Raw genomic sequence first — 22,807 nt, 5'->3', positions numbered from 1 at the left:
TTAATTTCTTCCTCCGGGTATATAGGGCCTTCTTTTTTCATGGCTTTTTACAGGCAAAAGGGCAAGAAATCTTGACCAAAAGATTCATACTCCATTTTCAGGTATGTATGTATATGTATGTGTATGAAAGATGATAATTTTTAAATTAAATGAAAAAAACAGTTTAATTTTCCAACATATATATTTTAATGATCGTATCGAACTTCTATGCAAGTTTTCACATGCCCAATTTAGCTGAGGGATCAGACAGCACACAAAACCATACTATCAAGGTCTAGTGATCCGATCCCCAAAGGGATACTTTGTTGTAACTCTCACACAAAACAAAACACTAAAAACAACAAGACACACATAAAGATGATTTCCCACTTTTTCCGCTGTCTCTCCTGAACAAATCAAATCTCATCTACATTTAATTTCCATTTGATTCCCATGCACTATTCTGCAGGTGCTTATGAAAGCTAATTAAGTTAATTAAAACTTAGCTTGATGATCTCCGTTCAAAGTAAGGTAGCTAATTAAGATAAGATAATAATGTTGCATTGATATATGAAATGGATAAGCGTGCATAGGATGGATAAGAACAATAACAAGTGTTACTATATAGTATTACCAGAGAAACAAGTACCTCAAGATCTCACTTAGAATGTCTGTCTGATTCATAGAGTCAGATCCAGAGTACTTGCCCCTCCTTTCCCAGATTTTGTGAAGTTATTAGTGTCGTCTTGGTTCAACTTTCTAAGCTTTGAGGAAGACGATGATGACAGTGACAACGTTAACCCACTTTCGTCCTCTCCCAAACCCTCCATGCTCTTCTCCTTCATCGACTTCATCCCCAGAGATAGATTCAGATCAAGGTCGGCCTTCCTTTTCATGGTTTCTTGTTTTTGGAGTTTCGCTGACACCGCAGCGTTTCTGTTCTCTAGAGTGGTTGCTTTTGGTTCTTGCCCACGATCTGCCACCCAGGAACCAACTAAGCTATTCATGACAGTTGTTTTTGGTTCTGGTCTACAGTCTGTCACCCAAGAACCAACTGAGCTACCTGTACGGGCCATTGTTTTTGGTTCTGGAACTTGAATTGGTTGGTGTTGAATAGGGTTTTGTGGTGCAAACTGATGGTGCCATGTTTGGTTTTCAAGAAATGATCCCAATTTCTCCTTGAGTTCATGTAATCCCCGGTTGGACCGTTCAGTGAATGGAGGATTAATAGTTTCTCTGGATAAATCATAGTTGCTCCTAAATCTCTCGTATAAAGCTTCATAAGGTCTGCCCCTGTCAGCTGTTCCATGTGCCATGGCTGTACCATTCATCCATTTTTCTTGACAATTTCTGTAAGAGTCATCGCCATACCTAGACAACCAAACATCGTTATTTGAGACTTAATTAATTATTTAATTCTCATCTTTGAAATGAAATTAAATAAAAATATAAAAGAAAAAAAGAAGTAGAGGATTGAAGAAATATATACCTGAAAGGAGGATTAAGCCTTTGATTATTAAAGATTTTGAACATGGGGAGTTGGCTTAAGTTGAAGACATTCCGATCTCCTCCTTCCATGAAAGCCCTATGATTTGCAAACCCTGTGACAACAAATTAAAGCACTTGAATTTGTAAGATCTGTCATCGAAAACCCTAAATTATTGCATAGAAGATGAAAGTAAGGTTGGATCTCAGCACTATGGCAGGATGCTGAACTCGACTCTTCATACCCCGTCCCAACTAGAAAGAAAGTTCATCAAGAAAGGCAATTAATTGCATGCCAATTAAAACTTTAATTTGTAGGTGTTCAATTCTTGTGACACCTTTCCCATTTTTGTATCCCACGTGTAAATCTTTCCTATTTCAAGCTATGATTCTATTCAGATTCAACCCTTATTCCCCTCAAATGAAAAACAAAACAGTTGTGGGCATATGTTGTAGTTAATACCTTGGCTTGGATCTTCGGTCTTCTTGCTTCTATACATCTAATAGAAACACCAAACATATACAGCACATAAATTGAATTAGCGTACAACAACGAAAATTATGGAAATCAAGAAATCTTTAATGATGGTATGTATACCTGCAAATGACTCTTCACATGAGCTATGTTAAGTCCTTTAATGTCCATCAATTGAAGCACCAATTTTGGCGTTGCTCCTGCAACAAATTAAACCACTTTACTTTAATTTGCAGAAACCAAAATTTCATCAACATAATTAATTAAACACAGTAGTATATATTTAAATCAATGAAGCTAATAAGCATACTCTCTTGGCCTCCGAGCCTCTCCACTGCATGAAGAAACCGGAGATGGAGATCGGGGGTCCACCGGAGTCTGGGCATCTTAGATCGGACGTAAGGCCTCACCGACGCCTTCTTCTCGCCGCTCTCCTCAACCGTACTGTTGCTGGAGCTTCCCCCATCCTTAACAGTCTGATTCCTCGGAGACTCGTTGGTTTCATCCTCGTCCTCCTCGAACTTGTTGGAATCATCACTCGTCGTCTTAGAACACACTGTCTCCCCGCTTTCCTCCATTTCTTTCTTTAACTTCTCCTTCACCTTAGCTTTCAGTTCAATAATCTTACCATTCTTTTGGCTTGTCAGCTTGATCCGTTGCCTGAAGAAGCTAAGAAGAAAGACTGAATTGGACTTAGAATGAGAGGTGTTAAGTTGTATTTATAAGTGTTTGACAGGGAATTGAAAGGTACAGTAGTTCTGTTCAGAACAAATGGGAATCAAATTAAACCCTAGAATTGACAAAGGAGGAAGAAGACCCTTAGCTTCTCTCTCTTCAATTCTGTCTAGAATTGTTTATGTATATATGTATGTGTGTACATATGACTGGTAGTGGATGTATGTTTTTTCTTGGTATGTATGTGAATGAATGCATGAGTTCAACCATTCATTAATGATGAGTAGACAGGCCAAAAAAGAATGCGAAAAATAGAGGGTAGCATTGCGTTCATGTGATGCCAGATCTTCTACGATTTATCATTTTTCTTTAAGTGGCTGGCTAATTATGAAAAACTTTATTATTATTATTATTATTATTATTGTTACTCCATATGAAAATAATATATGAGTTATCTTTGAAGGACATCCTTGGCAAGTGTCATCAGCTAAAATGATTTTGGCAAACAACATTCCTTAATTTAATATAACACTTATAAGTGTCTATTGGCAGCGTCTTAGAGATGTGAGTCTAACATCTTGTCAGCAAAACGTGACATATTCCTATGCAAGTATAAGGAATAAAGTTTCTCATTCATTATTAGTTATAGCTTTTGACATAATGATAAGTAATTGTTTAATTTGACAAGTGATATCAGAACAAGTGCATGTTTTAATTGCATTGCTCCTAAATATTCGACCACAACAAAAGTCTTAATAGACGATTCTTGATATTGGTTAAATCAACCCGAATAAAAAACAACACATGTTATATGTATTACTTGAACATATGTGCACTATGCAATTACTTATGCGGATCGGAGTACTTAGAATGGAGTAATTAGTTGTGACTTGTGAAGTAAAATCACATTTTTGGAGTAGTGATGTGTGTATATACATTTTATATTCTTATTTGCATATATATAATTTGGTTACCCCATTATCTTATTAGAAATCGACCAATAAAAAATAAGTAGTAATACAAAATTTATGTGATATGTAGAGGAAAAAAATTAGGATGACAAACAACTTCACAGTGAAATTTTGAAAATTAGGAGAGAGTCTCAAATTAGTTAAGGATAAAAATTTGGACTTATAAATCTTTTTATTTAAAAGAATTCAAATTCACTCCCGTACAATTACAATTATTAATGGATCTTGTTTAAAATTAATGTAACTCCAAATGATTACTCATGAATGATCTTACCCATTTTTTTTCAATGCAATTGAGTGCACAAAATTTTTAATGCCTGACTTTAATGATAACGTCTATACTAATTCAGGCAAAAAACCTCATCACCAAAACATCAACAAATTTATAAACTTAATATTAATCACTGTAGATTCTTGATGTAGGACATCTCAGATCAGAGTGTCACATACAAACAACAAAACAACGTTGAATATTGTGTGGACAGTGGAATGCTTCAACGTCATTGAAAAACATACCTTCCACCGATTTCAACGCTGTTGGGGAGGCCCAAGAAATTTCGTCTTAGGATATATTTTATTGAAGGGGTCGGAGTAAATTCAAAGTAAACTTTTGTCACTGTTTGGTCTTATCTACTATGAAAGCAGACCATGGGACCAGCCTTCACTTGCATGCCGGTTCAATATGGACTTTTTTTTTTTTTTTTTTTTTTTAATTTGTTCATTTTCTATAATACCAAAAGATTCCAATCATCACAAAGCTTAAACATGCATCGTCTACAAAATTTCCTATCCTTTCACATTGATATTTGTAAAAATTAAAATAAATAAATAAAGGCAGTTTTCAAAGTAACTTTGTCTTATTTGATTCATTAATATAAATACAATGTATATTACAATCTTTAGCTGATTTTAATTATATGAAAGAACTAATTAACAACCAATTCCAGTCGTCTATTTGATTGGTCTAACAGTTTTAGAAAATAATAATGAAGGAACAAAACACACACATTTTAGTAAATTATTTAAATTGTTGGACAGCGGTTCAAAGAAGCAAGTCCAACATCCTATCATTGAAACGTGACGTTAACTGCTATGCAAGTATAAGATAATATAATTGTGTTTTCACTACTAATTATAACGTTTGGTGTAACAATAAGCATTTGATCATGATAATTGGAATTAGAGCAAGTAATGGGGTCAAATCCCTTTGAAGCAATGTAGCTATAACTTTTGGCATAGTTGTAAAGGTTTGATCCTGGCATAATAGCTATAACTATTGATCAAGGTATAGTATCAATAGTTGAGGGTTTTAGTAAAAAAACAAAAAATGCACCGGATCAATTTTATAATTATTATACAATTTCAAGTTTGTAATATTTATAAAATGGACCACACCCTTTTCCCCTTAAAACTTTTGAGTTTGCAATAATTATAAAATTACTCTACACTTAAATTTTTTTTAAATAATTATAAAATTGACCTTTTTTTTTTACTAAAACCTTCAACCATTAATGAATCCTGATGGACGGTTGAGATCAATTTTCACTTTTTATAAAGTTACACTTCCACTACTAGTTATTGTTTTAAATTGGCATAATAGTAAATGCTACTAATTATAATTTTTGACATAGTCGTAATTGCTGATTTAGAGAATATTTTCTGTAGTTATTGAGAAGCAAAGTGAACCAAACATGAAATAGCTAAAAGAAAGAATTAAAATATTTCAATTATATTACATGTAAGTATGCCAACCAATACTTAGAATTAACAAGTGCTAAGAGTAAGAGTTGGTATAGATTGAAAGAGAATGTAATTAATAACTGGGATTTTCAGCAAGTTGGTGGCAAGCAACAATTAATTGTAAATAAATAAAGGTATAGAATTCATATTGTGTATGGTGATACATTTAGTAAGTAGTGATGCATTGCTGTAGTGATAAAGAAAGAGAAACACATGCATAATACATATATACAGTTTGCAGCTTCCTTTGCGTCGGGAATCACGGGCTTTGTTCCTAACCAAGAATAGGGACCCTACCCTACTATTTCAATCCCTTCTTTCCAACACATATCAAAATATGGTCCATGTTTTGCTACTTATTCCCATGCCATATATTTTAATTTATGTTTGGACTTAATTAAGTTGTGTTATTCAAACTATGTATATATGTAAGAATAAAATCAATGTCGCACTTCCCTAACTACTCTACCCTAAATGCTTAATTATTCTTTTGAACTCACTTAGAACTACTATATATATTATAGCGTATAGAAAAAAAAATGTTATTTTTTACCTGCTATGTTTTTTTTTATATACTAAAATTACAATTTAATATTTAATATATGATAGAAAATTGATTTAAAAATAAAACCATTTTATTTACATTACTTATTACTTATCTGTGAATTAATCGACATCAACATGAGTTAATAAAAAAGTATGAGCTCCAAAAGGAGTTGTTGAGTGAGTGGAGAATGTTCTCATACCTAAAAATTATGACTTCAATTGTTATCAACACCCTCACAGTTTACCTTTACCTCTCCTTAAGTCATTTGCAATGCATGGAGAACTATCACTGTCAAGATCAAATGTTTACCACTACGTCAATATATAAAAACTTATAGCTAGTAGTAAATGTACAACTTTATTTGTTTATACTTGCTTAGCAATTAGTGTCACGTTTCTGTGACATGAAGTTGGATCCACTCCTCCAAACCGCCACCTAACTGTCACTAAACTATCAATTCCTTGTAGTTTTTTTTTATTTATTTTTTTTATTTTTTTTTTACAAAAATGTATTACAATCTTTGTTGGCAGCAGCGAATTCGGCATTGCATGCATGGAGAAGGGCAAACCCGCCAGCAGTCCAAAACCACGTACCACTGCCTGCAACGCAATCTCAACATCTTGGCTCTCATGCGCCACTCGGACCTCACGGTATTGTACAGGAAGAGCCACCTCGGAGGCTATGTCGCATCGACGCGGGGTTTATACACAATACGGGCAAGGCTACGGTTGGGGCAATCCTCGTAGACATGAATGGAGGGTATGTCGCGGCCTTCAGTGCACCCCTCCCGGATTGTTTCTCACCACTTATGGCCGAGGCATTGGCATGCAAGGAGGCTTTGTCATGGTTAAAGGATCGAGGGGAACAGAACATCGAAATATATACAGATTGTTTAATGCTACAGCGTTATCTTACTACACTGTCTACTACGTTTCGCACTTACGTTGGCTATGCCATTGACGCCTGCAGAGCAGCTACAGCTTATTTTCAGTCTTGTTCTTTCCATTTTATTTCTAGACTAGACAATTTTATAGCTCATGCCTTAGCTACTTCAGCATATCAGCAATCGGCTGCTATGTACTGGGATCTTCTCCCACCAGACATTATTTCGACATATTTTTAATAAAGCACCACATATATTTTCAAAAAAAAAATAGAAGTATTATATATATATATATATATATATATATATATATATATATATATATATATATATATATATATAACAGATATTACCTAGTAATAGAGTCAATAGTAATCAATATATATATTACAAATATATTCTTTTTATTACTTTTTTTTTATATATTTACATAGATTCATGTCAAACACCTTGTGCTCAGATGGCACATATGTGACTCTCTTTAAGGGAAGGCCACAGAATTGAACTTCGGTGGTGGTGGTGGGGTATTGACTCTTTAAGACGACAACATATAGATAAAGAAACATATACTTACCTTAGATTGTAATACAGTCAATAATACTAAATTAAAGAAAAAATATTTACATAGATTCTCCCATTTTATATTTTATATTTTTAGAATCATCGTTTTTTAATATCTCGTGTCATATTTACTGTTTTCATTAACAAATTGTTAATCTTTTCCCAAAAAAAAAAAAAAAAAAAAAAAGTTTTCATTTTCTTTGGGCGCTTTACCCACTACTATATTTATTGTAGCAATGATGATCTGATCTGTACTGGGAGAAGAACTTTTCATTCTCCACACGAGTGTTGTTTGCATGGTATTTGTGGCTATGATTGAGAGCTTTTTGGTTTGTAACTTTGTATGTTTTCTTGGTCTTTGACATTTATATTGTACTGTTCTGCCTCACGGGTTTCTTGATTCCTGTTACAAAATCTGTTGAAAAGCCATCCGAAGATATATATATATACACACACACTTAACCAATTGGTCCACCTAAGTATTTTGGTAGCGAAATTTTACAATTATTCATCAAAATTTATTGGTAATAACTTTTTTTTTTTCTTTTTTAAACCAAAAACTTCGGATTGTATTAAATCATAACAGGAGAAATAAAAGGAGGAAGTGAATCCTTCCAGACGGTTCGTGCCTCAACCGCACTTACATGTTTAGCTAAAGCATGAGCTACTAAGTTGGAGTCTCTGCCTACAAACTTAACAGAGCAAGCTGAAAAAGAATTAATTAAACGCAAACACGAATCTAAGACAATACCAAGATACGAACGATAAGAACCGGCATCCCGAAAACTAGCAACGAGAATCGCACAGTCCGATAAGAAGCAATAAATTTAAAAGTTTGAAAATTTTGAGTTATTACAGTTGGTAATAACTTAAATACCTAAAAGTTTAAATAATGTACCAATAGGTTTTTCATAGGTAATTCTATTTTTTTTAGTTGTAGTTGTTGTTATTATCATTATTGATTAATATATAGTGATCGCATGAATCCAATCTTAATACTAAAATATTACATTGTATAGTTCTCTTCAAGAGAACAAAATATTTTACATTTTTTGTAAAAATTGAGGTTCATATTTTGATATTTAAAAAAAAAAAAAAAAAAAAAAACCATGAAAAGTTTGGTGTGTCCTTCATTTGAGTACCCAACTTCAAATTGAGAATAGTTTAAATAGTAAAAAAAAAATCATAATAGAACTTGAAAACAAGTAGTTCCAAATCATAAGACAGAAAGGAAGCTCTCAATTCCATCCAAGCATCAGAGCAACGGAGACTAAAACAAGTAGTACAGTACTGTACTCTTCCAAGAGACAGCAAATTTGTTATTGGTAAAAATAAATAAATAAATAAAATAAAGATGTTGGTCTGAAAAGATTCACTTAGCTAGCACAGCAATCTGTGAAGTCAACTCCCAACACTAGTTAATTTTTGTTTTCAGTAATTTTTATTTAATTTGATAAATATACAATAATAAACAAATTAAATTAAATTTACCTATAAAAGGTTCCATTGGAAAATGTGTGTGCAGTGCCTATTAATGCGGATCTAGCATTCTTTGAGAATGAGCATTTCTGTCGTTTTTTGTTCTTTCCAATTTTACTCCCAAAATATAATTAAATAATAAATTCATAATTACTATAATTAATATAAATACCCAATCATCAACCATACGATATATCCGTATATCATATCACGGCGTTAAGTTGTCATGCATACATGCATGCATGCATGTTTTATAATAAATTATGCATGCATATAGGTCATTCTTGCATGATAGAGTGCCTACCATGCATGCTTGTAAGATCAAATCATCCAGCTGAGAGCCGGAGATTAGGAGATACACACTTAGGGGTCGTTTGGTTCACGGAATGTCAGATTACCTTAGGGAATGTTAGATTGCTGGGAATGTTAGATTACTGGGAATGTTAGACTCCTGTGTTTGGTTAAAATTGGGGTATGTAATATAATCATGTTTGGTTTAGGGTTATCTTTTATTCACACACTACAATATCCTTAACATATTTTCATATATTTTAATAAATTTTAAAATTAAAATAAGTAAATAAGATAACGGTATCATATATAATTACATGATTTTAAAATATTAACTAAAATATTGAACTTGAGAAACAAAATTATTTTATATGCTAACCTAGCATAATAAAAATAAAAAAATATATAATTACAAAAATAATTATATGTGTGTGTGTGTGTGTGATAAACTAACATAACCAAGGTTATCTTACATAACCTTAGAAATGGAAGGGAATCACATTCCCTTCAAAATCCTATGTGGAGGGAATGTGACATTCCTAGGGAATGTTAGATTCCCTGAGATAATGTGAACCAAACACAGGAATGTGAGCTTTGGAATGTCACATTCCCTTGGTTATGTTATATAACCTGAACCAAACGCCCCCTTATTTATATATGCATTCAGCAAAAATATTTAATAATAATAATAATAATAATAATAATAATAATAATGTTTCGACAAAATAGACAAATAAGCAATTATGACCTTTTTGTCAAATGTGATTTACTGTGCTATTTTTAAAATATATTTAAAAAAGTAAAATAAACTTCAGTTCATGTGTTTGATTCCCACTGGAGCGCTATTGACTTTTGTACTTCAATATGTTGAGAAAGTAGTTATGAACATATATTAATTGTAACAAACTTTATATATATATATATATATATATATATATATATATATATATATATATATATATATATATATATATATATATATATATATATATAGGGAAAGGTTCAGGTGTGGAGATGGCTTCCCGTGCGATTGTGCGGTTGGACGCACCTTAATTATTAACATGACGCATCTTAAACACACAAATCACCATGCACCTTAAGTCCACAAACAAAGCACCTTAAGAACACAAATCACTCACCTTAAAGTACAAAACCCAAGCACATTAAGCACAAAACTCACACACTCAAAATTTTAAAATGTCTCACATTAAGCACAAACGCACGCACATTAAGTACAAAACTCACGCACATTAAACACAACCTCACTCACATTAAGCACAAAACCCACGCACTTTAAGTATTAACTCACAGACCTTAAGTTTCAATAACTACTGACATTAATCACTAACCTCACACACATTAAGCACAAACCCTACGCACATTAAGCACAAACTCCACTCACAATAAGAACAAATCTCACGCACCTTAAGCACAAAAGCCCACACTTTAAGTTTTAACAACTACTCACATTAAACACAACCACACGCACATTAAGCACAAAACTCACGCACCTTACGCACAAGACTTACGCATCTTATATACAAAACTCACGGACATTAATCACAGCACCGCTCACCTTAATTTTGACCTAGATGCAAAAATTACAAAATTGCCACCGCGCTTTTTTAAAATTTTTTGGTAATCCTGGACGTTGATTTAAGCGAGATGAATGGCCCAGATTAAACCGCACAACCGCACTTGGGTACCCTAACCGCACCAGAACCTAATTATATATATATATATATATATATATATATATATATATATATATATATATATATATATATATATATATATATATAAGTGACGAGAGAAATTCATAATCATTATCTAAGAGCATGCACAAGTAAAACCCTATCTTGTAACCTTAGCTTTTTCGTATATTTTTATTAAATGGGGTGGTAACTTGACAAAAAATTGGATAATATAATCTTGTACAAAAAATTAAAACAAAATTAAAAAAATAATTAAAAAAAATAGTAGAGATAGTTGTCAGACCCCTTTTTGTCTAATCTTTCGGAAAAAAATATCCATTCTCCTTAGAATGAAAAAGAACGAGCTAGAGACCGAACCAATAAAGATTTCTTTTTTGATTTAGCCCGAGTGTTGAATACCTCATTTAAGTTTTTTTTTTTTTAATTTAATCTGTACGAAAAAAAAAAAAAAATCTTTATGATACACTAAATCGGGATAAAGTAAATAGATCTATCTTTTATTACAATATCTCTTCTGATTCAAAACCATGGTGTAAGGCATATCGTCCCCTGTTCCATTCATGGAATCGGTGAAAGAAATCAAAAGGCAACAACCAAGGCTATTTAATAACAACCACTCTAACACGAGGGCAATCATGGCCATCCCTCATGAACTTTGAGGCAAAGGGAAACCATGTCCACACTTTGTCTCAAAGTTCAGAATCCAGATCCACTCAAGACAACAAGGGTTGTTTGACAGCAATCATGCAGGGGTGTTTTTTTTTTTTTTTTTAATGGACCATGTTAGATACTCTTTATTGGTCGTCACTTCTGCTATGTCATCTTTTTAGAGTTCTACTAAATGGATATTTTTACTCTATCACTTTTACTCTATATATAATGTAGTAAGGAATGATTAGTTATCTTCGTCATGTGGGTCACATGAACAATGTCAACATCAAAATTGTGTGAGAGGGAGTAAAAGTTGAGAATAAAATTTGCGAGTACAAATAATATTTTTCATCTTTTTATTAGATACATAAATTCCTTATTAATTCAATAATTCATAATGAGGTCAGTTAATTCACTACTAATCCATCAAAATAAATAGTTCTCTTTAAAATAAATAAAAAATTAAAAAGATTAATTGCTAGTTGTTGATGCTTATGTATGTGTGCTAGTTGTTGTCTTACACATTAACACGTTTTTTCTATTTTCGAAGTGGAAGTGAGCTGTAAATTTTATCATAAGAAATTGTTTATAATTATTACAATATCTAAAGTTTTAATTAGACTTGGTTTATATGTCAAAGTTATGCCAACATTGACACATAATATTTTTAAAAATAGTTTGTATGTTAACTAATAGTTGACTTAGTAATAAGGTTGAGTCAATGCAAATTTTTTCTTTAGCCAAATAATATAGTTTAATATAATTGTTACAAAGTACACAAATTTTATAAGTTATACAGTCAAATTTTAAAGCTTAAATATAAACGTCCCTAACACAAAACTTTAAATTTATGTTCTCTCTCACATATATGTATATATAGAGACAGGGGAGAGAGAGAAAATGGAATAAAAACAAAAAAGAAAATTCAACGAGGCGACAACTGCTCCTATGTTTATTGGTGGTTGACGGAGGCATTCAATCTAGATTTGTTGTATTATAAATTGATTATTAGAAGAGTACGCAGAATTGGAAATGATGAAAAAGCTAAGTAAAATATATATGCAGTATGTTAGAAATTGAGGATGATACCAAAACACATCTTTCATTCGCTTATAGTCAAATATTTGACATCATTTAGAATTCTTAATTCATTAATTCGTTTTCTATGGTGACTTGTTCTTTGCTATTTCTAGCTTATCATGACACAAGTCATATCATTCTATTCGATACATTATTGTTTCTACTTTTAATATATATCCTCTTATTTAAAGTGTTTTATAATATGTGAATTGAAAAATCATTTACTATGAAAGGTATGGCATGTTTATCCGAGTGAATCATATTGTATCACATTTTTTACTCGGGTCAAGAAAAAGTGTACAATATAAGAAATATACATCTATTCAGCATTTATAAAAAGATGAAACAAATTAAAAGATCATAAACTCCTAATTCATTTTGATATAAACTCATCTATGGATACACGCTTAATTAATTGTACGTTACCTATAGATGAATATTTATTGATCTAAATTCATTTTTATCCAAACTCCTAATTCACTTTTATTGTGTATTAATTGGTCATTTTTTGTTTAATATTGCTTTAATTGCACTTAAAGTCATGGGCGGAGTTACAATGGGGGCAGTGGGGGCAGCTGCCCCCACCCCCACCCCATATATAACATTGTATCTATATATGTATATATAGTACAAGTTATAGTATAAATAGAAGAAAACATAAAATGTTAACAAGAGTTGAGGTAGATCAGGTGGCAAGTAATGCGTGTTATACAATGAGAGTGCTTGGGTTCAAATCCCTCCTATGGCAATAGCGTTGACTTTTACTATTTTTATTAATAGTTGCTTGTTCTACAATTTTATGGCTTCACTATTATTAATAGTGAGTCAGTTTTTAAAATTACTTTAGATTTTTACACACATACAAATTAATTATATTTCATATTTTGTTATAAATATTTTTATAATGTTTTGATATGTTTTATTTTTTGTCTATATCCAACAATATTTATGGATAACTTCTTAATAGTTGCTTGTTCTACAATTTTAATAGTTGCTATTTGACTTTTACTATTTTTATTAATAGTTGTTTGTTCTACAATTTTATGGCTTCACTATTATTAATAGTGAGTCAGTTTTTAAAATTACTTTAGATTTTTACACACATACAAATTAATTATATTTCATATTTTGTTATAAATATTTTTATAATGTTTTGATATGTTTTATTTTTTGTCTATATCCAACAATATTTATGGATAACTTCTTAATAGTTGCTTGTTCTACAATTTTAATAGTTGCTATTTTTATTAATAGTTGCTTGTTCTACAATTTTATGGCTTCACTATATCCAACAATATTTATGGATAACTTCTTAAGTGTTTTATTTTATTTTTCAAACTATCTTTTTGTTGTAATGTTCTGCCCCCACTGAACAAAAATTCTGGCTCCGCCCCTGCTTAAAGTGATCAATTATTGGAAGGTAAAACTTGTGTGAGACCGTCTCAAGGGTCTCAATCCGTGAGATGCGTCGGATATTTGATTAATGAGATCAAAGATCCGACTCATTAATAAAATATTTGACCCATTAACCAAAGATCTGACCCGTGAGATGGTCTCACACAAGTGTTACCCTTATTGGAATAAGTGTTTGGGAGAAGCTAATTGAGAGCATTATTGTGTTTTGAACGTAAAAAGGGAAAATTAAATTTAAAGGCAATTTGGAGAAAAATGAGCAAAAATAAGATGGAAGGCAAAACGACATCGTCATGCAAGGATGTCACACGCGTGACAAGGCTTGTGAGGAACAACTTCAGAAAGTCATCCTCTGCTATCACGAGTCTCATCACGACGTGACAAGGGATCATGAGGGAAACATCCGCAAGGCACCTTTTGCTATCACAACGTGACGAGGGGTTGTGAAGTAATCTTCCGCAAGAGGTGTTCTGCTGTCACGTTGGTCATACCGGCGAGAGACAATTCGTGACACACACACTTCTGCGAGGTGATCAAAGTCATCACAAAGCTTGCCACGGCGTGACATGCCTCATGACGCAACGTATTCCAGAGCTATAAATAGGAGACGTCAAAATTTTATTGGGGAATTTTGAATTCTTTCACTTTAGTTAGTTACTTTCAATACTTAGTCAATTTTCTCTAAACCTTAGAACCCTAGAATTCAATTTCCAATTTCAATTCTAGTTAGATTCAAGTGCATTTACATTTTGGAAGCAAGGAGCTAGGATTGAAGACTTGGATTTACATACAGTAAAGAGTCAATACTACCTCTACTGAAGCTCGAACCCAAAATCTCACATATGAAAAAGTAATTTGGTGCCACTAAACTATAACATCCTTATTATTTATTTCAATTATTATTTGTTTAGTTACTTGCAACAACCAATCATCAGAGACGACTCCAAAGAGGGGACAATGGGGACCTTTACCCCCCTCACTCCTCCCCACTTCCTTTATATATATATATATATATATATATATATATATATATATATATATATATATATATAAGTTATTAGATGTTTAGATAACTTGATTATTTTTAAAAATTTGATACCATGTCATGGAATCAAGTTCCACCAACAATGCTTCCCACGTTTCAGGTATTTAGTCCTTAAATGAAACTTTTCACTTTTATTCTTCTTTCTCCTTCCCACACTACACATGAAATTCAATCGGTGAATCCAAACTTGTAGGTGCAGGCAAGTTAAAGAAAAGCTTCTGCCAAACATTTTTCTGCAGTCGGAGACAAAAGGTGGAGACCACACAACACATATTTTCTTTGTCTTTTCTCTATGAAATTAATTAACGTTATTCGATTCCCCACTTAATTTATTAACTTTCCTTATATTTCTTCGATCGATTGTGTTTAGTGTTTCTTTTTCTCGCTTCCTGCCATTTGTCTTCCTTGTTTTAAATTTCAGTGTAGCCTGCTGCCTGCTGCCTGCTGCCTGCTGCATGCATGTGTCACCCCTTCCAACAATCTGTCTCTTCCCACACTGCCCTATTCGGCATGCACACACAACCACTAATAAATTATAACAGATCTTAAACCAAATTAGCTTGCTACATTAATTAATTAATACTAACATATTAGTACTATATAAACACATTCAGTATATATATATTTTAAACAAAAGACAATACTATTGATTAGGTAGACCTGCCAATGACCTCTACTTTTTTATTTTGTGAATACTAATGACTCTATTACATTGTAGTATCGGTTCACCAATAACCTTTACTTAATGGTCATATAACCTTTTGCAAGAAGGGACAAGGGTCTGGGTCTGGCTTTCATATTGTGTGCGATCTTATTAAAAGTTTAAATTAATAATTAGTCTGTAGATTTTTGTTTTTAAAACATTGAAATTTATAGATATTTAATTTGTAGCTATTTAATCTGTAATTAAACTTGTTGGTATTTTGCTTCTTTTTTTTTTTTTTGGTAGTGATATTTATGTTTTATATATTATATGCTCAATATAATAGAGAAAAAAGTAATTATGTGTGACTTAGACAAACCAAACTAGCATGCTTTATCAGTTCATCTAAGATGATCAAGCCCTAGAAATTTAAGGAAAAATAATACAGTGGCATTTCTGTAATTATTACGGTGCATTTAGAATCACTTGACCATTCAATTCATTCCTGAATAATTCCAAGTTCCAGTACACGCATGATCTATTGATCTATATATAAAAGTGCACTCAAGCTAGTGCGTGTACTATTAGTTATCAGCAAACGTATTATCAAGAGTTTCTTAATATACCCTAATAATTATAAAAATGTCACCGTATCTTTTCTATTTTCTCCTTATTTTTCAACTGTTGATAAAATATTGTTAGTTCAATTTCACCCTTCACTCAAATGTACATAAAGATATATATAAACTGATGGATTTTTTTTTTAATAGTGAATTGAGAACATGCTAATAAGTAATAACATTTAGGTTATATATAAAGATGTTTATGAACATTTTTTTTAAAAATAAAAATTAATAATTATAATTTATAAGCATATATGTGTAAATATATTCATTCAATATCAGAGTACAACTTGATCACAATGATAGAGACAACTATAACATAAGAAATCAAATGGAATCTTTTTATAAACAAATATATTGAAAGAATAGATATGATGATATAATACTCCCCAATAATATACATTGTATGGTACATACTCCGTCAAAATATGTATAATTATAAATAAATTATTGGAAGCCGATTTTGCGTAAATTAGGTTGGCGTATTACGTTGGTCCGCAGATTGATAGGAGGAGGCCCATGCAAATTTTCCTTTTTGTTTTCTATTAAATTAATTAATTAATTATTGATTAGTTTCAACTCTTCATAAATTAATTTAAAATCAAACTATTGTCTAATTTAATATGAAAATCTCTCTCATTATTTATCATTTATTGATTCATTTTGTTTATAAAATTTTAAAATTAAATTATTTTTTATCTAAATCACAAGATTATTGGCGAATAGTGACGTGGATAAAGAGTATATATTTGAATAATATATGTTCACGTAGTCAATGGTATTATAACATCATTTTCAAGAACTTTCTTGTTGCCCTATGAATGTTACGTCTCACCTGTCCTATATTTATTCTTCTTCTTTTTTCTTTTTTCTTTTTTATTTGTGTAACGCATATTCCAACAATTAATTATCCTAAAAATCCCATATTCCCATTGAAAATTGTCCATTAATATTCATATTTATACGACTTTGGACTTTGGTAATCTTCAAAGATGAGGGCCGTACACGTATTTGAAATTTCGATTTGCTCCCAGGTTAAACAAATTATTTTAAGGTTTAGCAAACTAGATATTATGCATGTTCATTTATGAATAGATCATTTAAATTTTCATCATTCAATAAAGCTAACACAAATCTTATTATCAACATCTTGATATTTAAATATACAAACATAATAACGAGAAATAAAGAAAACAATATGGAGCAACACAGGTCAATGGTGAAGGCTCATTCATCAAATTATTTAGCTTTATAGATGTAATTTATAATATATACTCAATGTTTTGTGTACTTATAATGGTAAAAAGCACTGTCTACATTGAATAGCATAATTTTTTTTTTGTGTATATACACCGTCAGTCGTCAGACACAGTGAATAATCCCCTCGCTGAATTGTAGGCATCTCTTTTGGGTGGGACAGCTAGCCTAGATATTTAAGGCTGCTCCATTCCCAAAGTCAATGATTGAACCCTTGACCTTTGGTTAAAGATAGATGAGTCCCTTCCACTCAACCACAGCCCCAGGTTACATTGAATAGCATAATGGAAACAGAGAAACTTAATATATACCTTGTACCTCTTCCTTCACTACTCTAGCCATCTAGCAAATGCAGCAGTTAAGTGTGTTAGAGAAAAAGAATGGGGAGAAAATCTGAATTCCTACCATCTTGTTACTTGTTTCTGCTAGACTCAGTTACCTGGGCATTTAAGCTATTTCTTGTGTTCTTCAAACAATCATACTCTTTTTGCTGCAAACCCCTTTTGCTGTTCATTACAGTAAAAAAATTCCAAACAAATGAGTATAGTGAATACTGAGATATGAGGAATAGAAAGAAGCGTGAAAGCTGGGAACATAAACTGGAACCAGAATATAGTTCGACTCATTTTTGAGATAGGATGTGTGCTACCTACCCTCTTCAAATTCTCATTCTCCAGGTCAGCTGCTTTTTTGTCAACTGCTCTTCATAACCTAGAACAGAAAGAGATTCACCAAACATATTCAATAGCCATGAATAGCAAGTGTACTAAAGCATAAAATTCACAATTTCACATTAAAAAAAATTTCTTGACAAAACAAGTATTCAATCGACCAGACAACCTCCAGATGAAGTCATGCATTCACTATTTAATATGAATGAGGCTACAAATAAACTCATCCTCTGTTTCTAAAGGTTTTCAGTAAAGAAAAATATGATATAAGCATCATGTAGAGCAAACGCAAGGAAATATATGCTACGGAAATTTGTTCAGACAGGGAGAAAAAGGAAAAAGGGGTAGGAGAATCACGTAACAGACTAATAGATGATTATCTGTAGGATAACAATTATACCTTGCATTTGGTAATCAACCATTCGGACCCCATCTAGAGGATGTGCCAGTTGTTCTTTGACCTTCACCATCCAAAGAAGTATTGGAACTCGAAGGAGGTCCAGTTGAAAGGCCACTTGGGGAAGAATTCTATTGCTGCTAAGAATCTTCTTCAGAACTCTGATTTCTGTACTGATAGCACCAATAAAGAGGAGGAAAGATAGCTACACCTCCAAATGCATAACCCACAATCCAACCAAACAATGGAGTGCATCGGTGCTTATGCCTTGATAATGACAAAACAACAATAGCTACAATAATTTGACCCACTGTTACATTCTTCAAAATCTCAAAGCTTTCATCCCTCCATTGCCACAACTTTCAACAATATATTTAACTTCAGAAATCTTTCAGATCCTGAGTGTTGTTGCCTTCAGTTTGGTACCATTAACATAATCATCCTGGTTGATGCCATTCTCAAGCATATGATACCTTAACTGGAGGTCAGAAGTCAACTTTCCTTCTTTACAAAATCTATAAATCAAACCACACATGAAAATATCAGGCCCCAATCTTTGCTGGTGCATATCCCTTAACAACTGATCTGCCAGAATACATTCTTTTATGGTCTTATGGAAGCACACATAAGGATATTATATGTTGTGGCATCTGGTGAAATCCCAGAACTTCTAAAGTATCTGTATAAGGTAAATGCTTCTCCACCTAGTCTGTTCTTGCAAAGGCTGCTTATGAGAGCATTGCACGTCACTATATTAATTTGAGAACAATTAGCAATTATGTAGTCCAAAAGTTCTAACATGCTGCAGTCTTTCAAACCATGCAAAAATACAAAAACAAAGTTGAACTTACATCGTCAAGTTGAAAACCTTCATATTCCATTCTGTATAGGATCCTTTGTATTATTGATGAATCTCCTTGTTTACATGCAGCAGACAACAGTATATTGAAGGAAATCAAATCGGGCTTACTTGTGGGCCAGATGATCTGGTTAAAAAATTTCATAGCTTCACGAACGCATTTCTCTTTGCATATTCCTTTCAAGATAGTGTTGTAGGAGACTGTAGTTGGTTTAAATCCTATTTCCATCATGCTTTCCAATGTAGACAGTGCTTCTTTTGTTCTATTATCACTACACAGAATATTGAAGTATATATTATAAATCACAACATCCACGAAGCAGCAACTTGAAATAATTTGATGAATGAGCCTTTCAGCAATACTTGGTCTTCCACTTTTCAACAAGCCTTCTGCTAGAGCAGCATAAGTATACTGGTCAGGTGTAAGTCCCTTTTGATCAATAACTTGGGCAAGCTCACCAAGCTCAACAAACCTACCCTGACGACAAAGTGCCCGGAGAATGACATTATATGTAACCAAATCAGGGCTACATCCCTTATTTTCCATCTTCTTCAATAGGTTTAATGACTCATCAACTTCCCCATCATCAGAAAGAAACTTAATAACTATAGTGTATGTTATCACATTAGGCTCACACCCATTAGCTTCCATTTCATCTAAACAATGAAACACTTCATTCCATGCCTTTTTCCTACCAAACCCATAAACTAAAGCAGTATACGAGGAAACATCACATTCAAAACCTTTCTTTTTCAAAAAACAGAGAAAGGCTAATGCATTATTGCAATAATTGGACTTGCACAATGCCCACAGTAGAGGATTAAAGCAGTGCACACCTTGAAAACAATCCTTGCTTATAAGAACAGAGAGAACTTGATATGCTTCAGGAACCCTTCCAACTTTACAAAGAGCAAGAATTAACTTCCTCAAACTTGGTTCAGTTGGAACATATCCCAGCCTCAACATAAACACAAATAAACTTAAAGTATCCTCCAAGCTCCCCAAACTAAATGATTTCTTCAACAATTTTGACAAAGCAGTAAATGATGGTGAGAAACCACTTTCCACCATCTCCTTGGCTATCAGAATCCCATCCCTCAGCCTCCCTAATGAAACCATCCCATTCAACATAGTATTAAATGTTATCGCATTAGGGGATGGCCCAAGCCTCTTCATCCCCAAATATATCTCTCCTAACTCATGTATCATCACAACTTTGGACTTCATATGGCAATAAAGCAATGAATTATAATCATGAACAGTTGGCTTTCCAGACACACACCTCATTGCATACAATACCTCAACTGCTTTCTCGATACATCCTGACACAGCATACCCCTGCATTTTGTGTTGCAATTCAGAGTATATCAACTCTGGGGACTCAGATTCAAGAGTTTCAGTTGCAGAAGTGGAAAAACTCATTATTTGGGATAAAGAACAACAGTTTCTGCAGGAAAACCTCCAATGAAACTTTAGAGAAACAGAAAGTCTGCAGAATATCATTTACCCAATACAAAGAGTCCCCAATTTTCCTTCCTTTTCCATAGTATCCGTGTCTTGCTTCCCAAAACCTCAAAGGGCAATAAATTAACAAATTCACCTGGACAAAAAAATCCAGCTGCTGAGTGCTCCTTTGAGGTAAGAAGGGAATTAAATCATTGGCACAGATTTACTAGAAAACAGAGAGAGCTAGGGATTTTTCCTTCATCTCTTTTTCTTAGTCCTTTTTCATTTAATTATCTACCCCATTAAAATTTCTAAATTTCCAAATCAAAGACTTTTTAGGCATTCGAAGAAAAGGATATAAATGTAGTTTCACATCAATACATTTTGGAACAAGCTAAAATAATAGCCATGAACTTTAACAAAATCATAGGGCTAGAGATTTTTCTTCATAAGACTTATGACATCTAAGGTGCAACTGATTATGAGAAAGAAGACTCAACAGTGTGTAAATGTTTAATCAGTTGAGTGAAAGACAACAAGGTTCTTCTTTCTCATAATCAATTGCACCTCGATGCAGTAAGTAGGTTAGAACAGTATTAGTAAATAGTAATCAATAATGAGTTCGTAAAACACTAACAGTATTCCCAAATACGGCATCTAAAAATTCTAAACCATGGAACTCCATACCTTAATAGTTCTTATTTTTAAACTTTAAGATCAATAAGCTGAGTAACAACTTCCCTATTTTCTAACTTGTAAGAGAAAATTCCTCTGAAACAAGAGGACCAAACACAAATAGTCTCTAGTTGAGACAGAATAGACCTTCATCCTAGCCTCTTCCTAGCTACAAGAACAATTGTTATTATTACAATTCAAAGCAAATATATGCTTAATTACATAAATATATCATAACATTGTACCCAGTTTTACAAATAGTTAAGATTGGCAAGTTGAACACTTCAAAAATCATAATAGAGCAACAAAAAGAATGATATTATGAGAAAAGAAGAGCCGGGAGAAATGAAAACTACGAATACAAAAGTGAAATTAAAGAACGAACCTTCCAACAACCTAAGTCAGGGTTTCGATGTAGTTATCGTGTTCACCTGACTTATCCATCAAAACAAGCCATTGCTCGAAATCGCACGATTTGAGGAGTTAGAGTTGGGATTGGTGGTCGTAGCTAAGCCTCACACAGAGGAGAGTGCAACAAGCTGGCGGAAGCAGAGGAGAAACAGGTGGTGGCGCAGCCGCTGCAAGGGAGGAGTGGAAGCGAGTGAGAGGTGAGAAAATAGTCTGTATGGAAGCTAGAAATCCTTTCCTGAACCTAGCCGCCATTATGTTGTTGGGGTTAATTATGGTAATATGGTCTTCGGTTAGGGCATCTGGGTAAATTGGTATGCCACATCAGGCCTATACATTAGTGCACCACTACATCCGAAGAAAATGATTTTTTTTTTTTGTTTGAAAAACGATGAATATATTAGATAAGTTTTAATTGGGAGATAAAACATTACAAATGATAGGTCTTTACCAACAAAAATAATTTCCACCTAATTCCAAAGGCCACAAATTTTTCCTGTTTGGTTGAAAGGAATTGTAATCTCCCCTTTCCCTATTTTTATGGAATTAAAATCTCATGTCTCCTTAGGATTTTAGGAAGAAAAAAGATAGTGATGACTGATGAGTCAAAATAACCTATTTCTTTTTTAACCTAAAATTAATGTCTAACAACAATAATGGACATTTTTAACTTTATACTACTTATTTCCTTTCAATTTCCATGTATACCAAATATTGAAATTGAAATTCCCAGTAATTCTATTCATGTAAATCAAACACTGAAATTTAAATTCTCACTTTATTCCTAGTAATTTATCTCTTATGGAATTACAATTCCTTTCCCACATAATTCCCCCT

General features: G+C 32.6%; 2 protein-coding genes across 4 annotated transcripts; both read right to left on the bottom strand.

Annotated features, from left to right (window-relative positions):
* Positions 1–490: 490 nt before the first annotated feature.
* LOC109181007 lies at positions 491–2,789 on the bottom strand. 2 transcript variants are annotated; one of them, XM_019330755.1, is made up of 6 exons: positions 2,250–2,788; positions 2,063–2,139; positions 1,928–1,964; positions 1,469–1,580; positions 949–1,350; positions 491–885 (listed from the first exon to the last, which is right to left on the bottom strand). In XM_019330755.1, exons 1-6 carry the CDS (start codon positions 2,515–2,517, stop codon positions 660–662), a joined length of 1,122 nt encoding a protein of 373 aa, XP_019186300.1. In that variant the 5' UTR covers positions 2,518–2,788; the 3' UTR covers positions 491–659. The 2 variants fall into 2 exon arrangements, with proteins under 2 accessions (XP_019186300.1, XP_019186299.1); XM_019330754.1 differs by having other exon boundaries at positions 491–1,350; positions 2,250–2,789.
* A 14,666-nt stretch (positions 2,790–17,455) lies between these two features.
* Positions 17,456–22,219, bottom strand: LOC109182381 (pentatricopeptide repeat-containing protein At4g20090-like). 2 transcript variants are annotated; one of them, XM_019332555.1, is made up of 5 exons: positions 21,948–22,219; positions 18,585–21,041; positions 18,167–18,224; positions 17,953–18,019; positions 17,456–17,855 (listed from the first exon to the last, which is right to left on the bottom strand). In XM_019332555.1, exon 2 carries the CDS (start codon positions 20,942–20,944, stop codon positions 19,394–19,396), a length of 1,551 nt encoding a protein of 516 aa, XP_019188100.1. In that variant the 5' UTR covers positions 20,945–21,041; positions 21,948–22,219; the 3' UTR covers positions 17,456–17,855; positions 17,953–18,019; positions 18,167–18,224; positions 18,585–19,393. The 2 variants fall into 2 exon arrangements, with proteins under 2 accessions (XP_019188100.1, XP_019188099.1); XM_019332554.1 differs by having other exon boundaries at positions 17,456–18,019.
* Positions 22,220–22,807: the final 588 nt, after the last annotated feature.

This window comes from Ipomoea nil, unplaced genomic scaffold (genome assembly GCF_001879475.1).
Source record: "Ipomoea nil cultivar Tokyo-kokei standard unplaced genomic scaffold, Asagao_1.1 scaffold1043, whole genome shotgun sequence".
Lineage (NCBI taxonomy): Eukaryota > Viridiplantae > Streptophyta > Magnoliopsida > Solanales > Convolvulaceae > Ipomoea > Ipomoea nil.
The sequence above is the reverse complement of the archived record's forward strand: the minus strand, read 5'-3'. Positions and strand labels throughout refer to the sequence as shown.

What these genes read in the sequence shown, in the direction of transcription:
- LOC109182381 (XM_019332554.1), bottom strand. Translation starts at nt 20,944, where the DNA reads ATGATATTCTGCAGACTTTCTGTTTCTCTAAAGTTTCATTGGAGGTTT.
- LOC109181007 (XM_019330754.1), bottom strand. Translation starts at nt 2,517, where the DNA reads ATGGAGGAAAGCGGGGAGACAGTGTGTTCTAAGACGACGAGTGATGAT. An exon ending in GAGGCTCGGAGGCCAAGAGA is followed by an intron (nt 2,140 to 2,249) that starts GTATGCTTATTA and finishes AATTTGTTGCAG; the next exon opens with GAGCAACGCCAAAATTGGTG. An exon ending in ATGTGAAGAGTCATTTGCAG is followed by an intron (nt 1,965 to 2,062) that starts GTATACATACCA and finishes TGTTTCTATTAG; the next exon opens with ATGTATAGAAGCAAGAAGAC.